Source organism: Carassius gibelio, chromosome B6 (genome assembly GCF_023724105.1).
Source record: "Carassius gibelio isolate Cgi1373 ecotype wild population from Czech Republic chromosome B6, carGib1.2-hapl.c, whole genome shotgun sequence".
NCBI classification, from domain to species: domain Eukaryota; kingdom Metazoa; phylum Chordata; class Actinopteri; order Cypriniformes; family Cyprinidae; genus Carassius; species Carassius gibelio.
In genome coordinates, this window is record NC_068401.1 from 26,686,677 (window position 1) to 26,695,843 (window position 9,167).

The 9,167-nt window shown below is 35.9% G+C and overlaps 2 protein-coding genes across 6 annotated transcripts in view; one reads left to right on the forward strand and one right to left on the reverse strand.

Moving 5' to 3' along the window:
- nbeal1 (neurobeachin-like 1) overlaps window positions 1-7,519 on the reverse strand; it is a 50,579-nt gene extending 43,060 nt beyond the window's left edge. For all 4 annotated transcript variants that reach the window (XM_052558853.1, XM_052558852.1, XM_052558851.1 and 1 more), the window contains exons 1-2: window positions 7,221-7,519; window positions 6,277-6,641 (exon numbers count right to left, since the gene is read on the reverse strand). In XM_052558853.1, coding sequence (XP_052414813.1) covers window positions 6,277-6,327 — 51 coding nt within the window. In that variant the 5' untranslated portion in view covers window positions 6,328-6,641; window positions 7,221-7,519. The remainder of the gene's footprint in view (window positions 1-6,276; window positions 6,642-7,220) is intronic.
- The window catches only part of LOC127959601 (protein unc-50 homolog), a 922,469-nt gene that overhangs the window by 800,695 nt on the left and 112,607 nt on the right, over window positions 1-9,167 (forward strand). The gene's annotated exons all lie outside the window — the stretch shown is intronic.

A 9,167-nucleotide genomic window follows, 5' to 3' on the forward strand; every position in this document is an offset into this window, starting at 1 on the left:
TTACCTGGATGATCTATGACAGTTTTTATATTTTATGATAGTTGTTTATGAGTCCTGAATCGTTGAACTGCCAACTTTTCTCCAGACAAATCCTCCAGGTCCTGTACATTCTTTAGTTTTCCATAATCTTCTGCATATTTGACCCCATTCCAACAATGACTGTACAATTGTAAGATCCATCTTTTCACACTGAGGAAAACTGAGGAGCTAATACACAACTTCTTCAAAAAGTGAAAACATTTACTGAGGCAACCTGATGCATTAAGATTCAAGCAAGGGTATGTAAACTTTTGAATGGTGTTACATGGAGTTATCATTTTGTCTTTTGGAGTAAATGTAAACATCTGTTATGTGAAGTAGCTAACTCAGGAAGGGACTAAATACTAATAATAAAAAATACCATGCAGTTTTCATGATCCTTCTTATTCTGTTAAAAATTATTGACATTTGCATTTAGCAAGAGGTATGCAAAAAAATTATGTTTGTTCTGTTGCGTTCATAAAAGTTTATCTTGATGTAAGGCTGTAACAAAATGTAAGAATCATAAACTTTTGTTGGTGATAAAATACTATTGGCTTTTAGTTGAGGGAACCAGGATGAACTTTTAAGTTGGCCGACAAAATAACATCATCCATGTAAAAGTCTGACATAAAAAAAAGAAGCTATATCTTGAATGGTTAAGAGAGTCTGACTTAAAAAAAAAAAAAAAAAAAAAAAAACAATTTGCAATTTTAGTATACTATAATATAGACTTAGTATATTATTAGTGATCATGTTGCAATGCATTTTGGAGTAAGTTTATCCACGAATGGTGCATATTGGGTGAATATGGCAGAAACAAGGTCCAACAATTATGATGCTTACAGCCTTCATGTCGAGGATCTGCATTTGATGCCTTAAAATGCAGTCTTGGTGGGCAGTGCAATAGGTTCTGGAATAAAGTTACTATTTCAAAGTATAAGCATAACACCTACATATCAACCTCATGTTTAGCATGAGACAAGAGCCTATGCTACCTATCCATAGATATAATCCTTCAACAATTTTACAGGAATTAAATAGGCAATGCATAACTTACACAAATACATAACGCTTAAATAAAAGCTGTTTTTATACTCTGAAAGATGATCAATTAATTTTTGTAGCAATCGACAGCATGCCAGTATACAAACATTGAGGAAATATTCTGACTTCATGTCACTTGAACAGACAGTCTCTGCATTTCTTCTCTCTCCTCTAATATGGGAGTTGTGCGTTGCATTTCAGTAGTCAAATAATCCTTCACAACATGACCTCGAGTTCCTGCAAGGATCGGATAAGGGCTGTTTCCATGGGGAGGAAAGCGGGTATTTGTGAGTGAGATGGCACAGGCCTGCACAGCACTTTCCAGCCGCTCGCTCTCTCTCACTTTAACACATTTTCCTCTTTCTCACCACATTATCTCGGTTTTCTTACTTCTCTCTCACACTGAATTTAGCATCCTGCTGTCCTCATCTCCTCTCGCTCTCTCATGTGTGTATGCAAGCCCTGCAGTGCCCTCTGAACCTGCAGACCAGACGAGATGGCGAAAGAGAAAGGACAACAAGGCAAAAGATGATTTATGGAGCTCGCTAATGTCACGGTCTACAGATATGCAGGCGGTTTTGATTCATTAACCTCCGTTTTATGAGAAACCACAGCGGTGTGCAGATGATGTTAGGACAACAACTGGGAAATCTGTGATCAAGGGGTCCTGGAAGTCCAAAACTGTTACTAAATAGTACTAAGCATCCTTAAATCCCCCCCAAAAGTCATAGTGGTCATAATAAAAATAGTAATGTATCTGCAAGCCTGCCAATTTGACACTAACAACTGGAGAAAAGATGCTGAAAAATCAGCTTTGCATCACAGGAATAAATTACTTTTACAAAATGTTACAATAAAAAACAGTTATTTTAAATTGTAATAATATTTCACAAAATTACTGTCTATACGGCTGAGCATTATAGACTCATTAAAAATCATGCTGGGCCCAAACTTACAAATGGTAGTCTACATATTTTAAATTGACTCATTCATTTTAATGTAGGACAATTTAGCTCAAATGTAGCCTTGGTTAAAGAATTAAAATGTAATAATTAATGTTTGTTCAATGCATCTTGCAATTTTTTATAGAAGGATTCAATTCAATTCAACTCTATATTCTATTCTATTCTGTTCTATTCTATTCTCAGAAGAAACGTCACCAGAAACTTAAAAAACAAGCTTTATGTACTTATTTACCAGAATGTACGGTACTAGATACAGTCAATTTTATTTCCACATTGCACTTGTCAGGATGCGACAGAATGTAAACAGAGAGTGGATTACACTCACATACACAGGATTTCCCTCTAATAGAGGAGGACTGTACGTGTGTGCACATGTAGAAATAGCACACAGTCCTGTAAAAGCTGTTTATAGCCATCACTGAAGGACGAGCTCTGATAATCACTGGTCTTCACCGGGTCAAAGGTCACTGCACAAGTAGCTCCGTCCCATTCACAAGACAACTGCTGCGGTCACACATGTGTGGACAGTGACTCTGTGCAGTCTATCATTATCTCAGAGGGTTTGTGTGTGTGTGTGTGTGTGTGTGTGTGTGTGTGTGTGACCATGACTGTAACCAGGAAACACAAAGCGCAGCATCTATTCAACTGCTTGAGTAAACAGACCTCATAAAAAGAAAGCACTTTGATCACGAATGCCTCATTCCATCCGTCCGCTTCTTGCTTCAGTCATTTTCAACTCATCTGCCAGTACGACAGCAAAGACCTCACACTTGGTGGATGTTTCTACCTCAAGGACACATAAAATACACCACAAAGATCATCTGACCCAATATGAACAATTTTTTTTTTATTGGGTTGTTAACGTCGTGCTAGCTGTCTGAAGTTCAGTGTTTTTCTCTCACAACTCAAAAGAAAATGTCTGAATTACCTGCTGGTTTCTGACAAACAGGATCTAATTTAATTGCTGTCTGATCTATGCATTTACATGGAGGACCCAATGCAAAGAGAAACCATTGTTAGATGCAGTAAGGTATTTGTTAATAGTATGCAATAAGTCAAATATTACAATAACTCTTGCTCATTACACTACTGTTCAAAAATTGGGGGGTCAGTAATACATTTACCTTTTTAGGAAATTAATACTTTTTATTAAACGATGCACATCAAAAGTAACAGTAAAGACATTTTAATGCTACAAAAGATATCTGTATCTGTTCATCAAATAATTGTGATTTTAAGCAGCACAACTGCTTTCAACATTGATAATATAAAGAAACGCTTCTTGACCATAACATTTTCAAATTAACAGCTATTTGAAATCGAATTACTATTTCACAATATTACTCTTTTTAAACTGTATTTTTTGACACTTCTTTAAAAAAAAAAAGTGAATATAAAATTGGAGCTTTCTGAAACTTCAGAGTTAAAAACAGCTTTTACTGGTCAGAAACTTAATTGAACTAATTCTACTATAACATGAGCACACTATTAAGTTAGAAGGAGGGGCCTGAGTCATAATTAGAAACCAGTTAAAAGATGACCCTAGAAACCATTAGAGCACACAATCTCTCCAGAGATCCAGTTTCCTAATGCATTAAAAAAATGCATTAAAAAAAACACACTCAAAACACTTCATCATCCACATAGCTACACAAATTTTACACTTGTTTTTTAAAAGAATTTAAATGAACTATATAAATAATGCTGCCAATCACGGTGCATGAGATGACAGAATATCAGATCAGAATGCATGGGCTTTTTGTTTCGTGATCTTGAGATGTAATATGTCTTATAATATGTCTTATTCATCATGATCTGATGGAAGCAAGTGTTATTACTGAATGGTGAATACTTCCATCAGATACTGCAAAGCAGGAAACGGAAGTGTGCAGAGGTCAAAGTTTTGCTTTGGCAACTTAATACAGGTGGTCAAACAGGAAAACATAACTCAGAATCAAATATGAGCTCTCAGTACAAGGCTAGAAGGTTCCCAGAACAACATTTCTCCAGTATTTATTTGTTTTGTGCAGAACTGGGTTAGATTATTGATTTCCTCCGTGGCTATGCTCTCTATGTTTCGCGAACAGGTAAACGAACACACAGAGCCTGAGAAGGTTGGGAAATCATTTGTTCCCAGGAAAAACAAAGCCCATAATCATGCATAAATGTTAATCTGACACACAAAAACGCTATGATGATGAGGCTACATTAGCATGCTAAAGAGGAAATGAAGATCACAAACTGGTTAATGTATGAGCACAGAAACCATAAACAAAGCAAAGGTCATTCTCTCAGTGGGAAAAAACACACACACACACACACACACACACACACACACACACACACACACACTGGACTTCAGCGACTATCAGCTCATGATGGAAATGGCAGGTTGACCATTTCACTGTGAGAGAATCAAGACTTGATTGAAAATTGAACTGTATTTCATGATGCTCCTTTATCATTTTAAACCTGATTGAACAGTAAAATGTGTAGTTTAAGTCTTCTATTCCTATTAGACCCAAATCTCACGTTTCCTGCCACGACCCAGGGCTGATGTTCAGATTTGGCAGTCGTATTTTATCTGGCAGGTCATCTGGAGATCTGGAGATCAGATCTGCGTCCCTCTGAGGGGCTCACGCTCTAATCGCTGTATTACACTGACATAACAGACCCACAAGACACCGCTGACACTCGGGCTCTTGACCAAGCAGAGTATACTCTCTGGTCTGGAGAATGTGTGTTATTACATTTGTTCTGGCTCATGATTACGGAGAATGATTTGGTGTTAAATGTCCTGAACCCATCACAGTCTGATGATCACAACAGTCTCGACACCAGCGTGAGGGTAACAGTTAAAGATCTGTACTGACAACACAAAACACAAAGACAAGGAGTGTAAAGTGTGTTGTTGTGTTGAACTACTCGATAAAGATCAACCTGCAGCTAAACAGTGCAACTAAAACTTACAAATCGTAAAAAAAGGTAAAAAAAAAAAAAAAAACATTTGATTATAAGAAAATGATATTTTTGTTTTGTTTGTTTTTTTTCATTTAAGATGTCAGGTTTAATTGAATGTTACTTGGTAATTATTTGTGAAATTTACTAAAAAAAAAAATCTATAATTGAATTATTTTTTTAAGTAAATCATACTTTTTTTATGTAACTGAAATATAGATATTAGATGAAACACTAATGAAAACTGGAAATGCAGCTTTTGCATCTAATGGAGAAAATAATGATTAAATATATTTATTAAATAGTTCATTAAAAAAATATTAATTGAAGTACCAAAAATAGCTGAAAGAACAGTAAATTTATAACTTTTTAAAATTAGTTTTTTAAAAAAAAGTATTCAAAATAAAATAACTAAATTACTAAAACATATAAATATAAATTGAAAAAATAATAATGTAAAAATAAAAGCAACGCATTAATTAATAGTATACAGATAATACCAAAACAACACTGCAGCTATACTACAAACACAATATCTAGGGTGAAAAACATAAATTCAACATTTTAGAGGGCATATAAATTAAAAACACATTTTACTTCCGTAATTTGATTTATTTATATTTCAGGAATTGATAAGACGACGAAACCACCCCAAACTCCCACTATTGGTTGAGTCAATGTTGCACAAACAAATGGAGCAACGTTTACACTTTTTGGGGAAACTGACATCTAAATGTGTTCTTATAGTTATTCCTACATCTTGAACTGTAATAAGAAAGTTTTTATCATTTAAAAAAAAAAGACACTTCTCCTTTAAGACTTTTTCTTTTTTTTCTTTTTTTAAAGCAGCATTATTTTCTCTTCATGAGCTCTTCTTGGGGAAAACTCTTAACACCCAAATGCATCTGTGGTCAGTGGGGAAGTATAACAAAAAGAATCTGTCACTGTGCGCTGAATTATCTCGGGTTGATTATCTTAAAATCTGATTACGTGATGTCACAGATGGGGGTCGGTAGTATCTCCAATCCCTCATAAATGAAAACAACCGGACATTGACATCCACCTGAGCTCAGCGGATCTCTCCAGAGGGCATCTATCTCATGATGTCACCACATGCGTTCACATACAGAACAGAGTGTACCAGCCCCATACACTGCACGAGAAATAAATAAATAAAACTGCACTCCTCCTCATGTGCAAGGAGATTATGTGGCTGTGCTCAGTGATGCAATGTGCATATGCATGAGAAATTAAATGCATTAACTCTATGAAAGTGCAAGCTTTTTACCTTATTGCAGTATAGCATCCAAACCTCATACAGTCTCTCGGTCGATGCCATTCTGCACCGCAAGCTGTGAGCATGTAGGCAGAAATCTTTCTGGTGATATTATGGTCAGTATTCCCAATCCTTCATGGTGTCAACATCCTGCCAAAAGGAGTTTGCCCAAATGCCACGTTCATTCGTGTATAACAATCCCACCTCGGAGTCCGTGTTAATCCAGGATGACAGACCGTGTCATTTCTGTGTGCACGGTGAAATCACATCCATCATGTGAACGATACCAATCCCAGATGACTTGGACTTGTGTGTTTCCGGCAGTTTTCCACCAGCCGCTTTTTGATATTCCAAAAATTCCTGTGCTCTTCCAAGCCCTGTCGAGAAATACAGCACACATTAAAAACAGCCCTGGGTTTCGATACTGCACAAATGCATTGCAAAAACACATGCCACAGATAACAGTAAACATGTAATGCATGACTTTAAGAGAAGGCAAAAAATAGTCCAAAATAAACAGAGACCCATGACATCATCCCAGGCCAACTCAACATGTTCACAAAGCCAACATTATAATTCAGCCTCGAAATAGCATGTCAACTATATATACTAACAACATCAGTTTGAATATTTTCTATTTCTATTTATAAATGTCCAAACATTCGCACATAGTAAGTTGATCTGCTGTTTTTCTAAGATATACATGCAAAAAAAAATGACTGATTCTAGATTTAGATACAAACTCACAACTCAAGACAGAAGACGTTCTACATTTAGACCAACAGCATTACCTTGACTAAAATATTTACTACTGAATTAGATGTAACGTTGACTCTTACGAATACACCATAATATCAACAACTTGTCATATTATAAAGATCAGATCATAATAACAAGTGGCAGAGGCATATACAATACTAATGAATAGATCAGCTCACTGTCGCTGTTAAACTCACCTGCCTCAACAAAAGCAGCCCGTCGAAACTCCCGAGTCCTGAACCAAAGCTTGTGTTCTGGTGAAGGATCCAGGAATGTGGCATAAACTGAGAGCGCCACTGACATTTAAACCAGCTCGGTTTCAACCACCCAAACTAGCTTTTGACTCATTTTGTAAGCAGATAAGCCTGACAGCCCGGATGCATATGACAAATACCATCGCATTGGACTGGGACTGCTCGTCACAAAGCCACTGCACGGGCTCGAGACGCTTGAAGGTGCGTGCGCGCTCGCGTGCGTGCGCGTGTGTGTGTGTGTTTTCTTCTTCCCTAAATGTTTTACGACAGTCAGCGCTCCTTTACGTTGCCTATGTGGAGCTCATGTGCGTCGCAAAGGCGTGGTTATGGTTGAAACCAGAGAGACGACCAATCGCTGGGTGTAATGAATATTAATTACCTCAAACTTACGTTGCTACGTAAGAATGCTTGAGATTTGTTCTTTTTTTTCTTTCTCTGACAGTCATATTTTATAACTGATCTTTTAGTTGGTTTATTTTTAGACTATTTAATTTACTTCATAAAAATCTAAAAATGTATTTAAAAGATTAACTTTAAAGTCCTAAACTTTTATACAATTTTCCTACTTAAGACATACTGAAGAAAAAAAATATATATATATATATATTTATTTATTTACTTATTTATTTATTTTACGCAGTTTGTCCCGGGTGTTCTGTTAAATTAAACATCAATAATTCGGTCGTTGTTGTTTTTAAATCGACAATTAATGAACTTTTGTAAAAAAAAATATATACATATATATTTCCTTGACATGAAATATATTGGTTTCTGCAAGCATTATATGTTAAACAAATGCAGGATCTATTTATGATGATTTAATGGATTATTTTGACAATATATGACCGTCCCCTGCTGGCCAGAGATCCTAAATACAGAAATACTTCGGTACAGTTAATAAAAGCTCGTCAAATGCAACACAAATCGCTGGAAATCAAATGTTTAAATGAGTTTAAAAGAAAAATTCACCGAATTAAATAAATTCGCAAAATTACAAGGGAAATAAGGTTTGAAATATTATAAATAACTATAATTATTTAATTGGCGGGAACCTTTAGAATTTCACTTTAAATCTACTGCATTAAGAAATCGCACAAGGCAAAAAAATTAATAATAAATGACAGGACACCAAAGAGGTATGAAACGGAGTAAGAATATATTTATCATGTCTAAATATCTTATTTAGCTAACATGTAAAAAAAAAAAAAAAAAAAAAATCAGTAATATAATATCAGTCACAGTTACAGCTGCTCAGTCCATAAGTGTCATCTTGATTGGGTTGAGGCAGTGTTGAACAGCACAGCATTGATGTTTTGGTTTGATTCTTCACAGGATTAATACGTGCAGCTTCTTCATTCAGAGCAAGAGGAGGCTTGTTGATATCTGAACACAGAGATACACACAAACACATGTACTGTACACACACCCACATGTTCACTGGCACAGGTTGAGTGGGTGATGCACCAATGACTAAAAACACACACACACACACACACACAGACAACATGATATCTGACTCCTGCATTCATGGCTCAGTTTGATGACCTCACTCATCGGAGTTGGATCAAATCCAGTGATATGCAGTTAGTTCATGATGTGATTGGCTGCTTTGAACATCAAACAGGAAGCTCTGAGCACACACTGATATGGTTTGTATATAAAATAGCATACTAAGAGTATGTATGGCAGTATGCATGGAATACTTGGGTGACCTACTACATTGGCCAAAATGTGCAGCATACTTATGAGCACACAACATGAAATAAGACACTAGTCACACTGGTTCTGTCCATAATAAAAGAGAAAATGATGCATGTGGTGACCAATCAAATGGCTTGACAGTGCAGTTTCTTTCCTGTATTTTACAGAAAGTTGGATGGTAAGTATAAA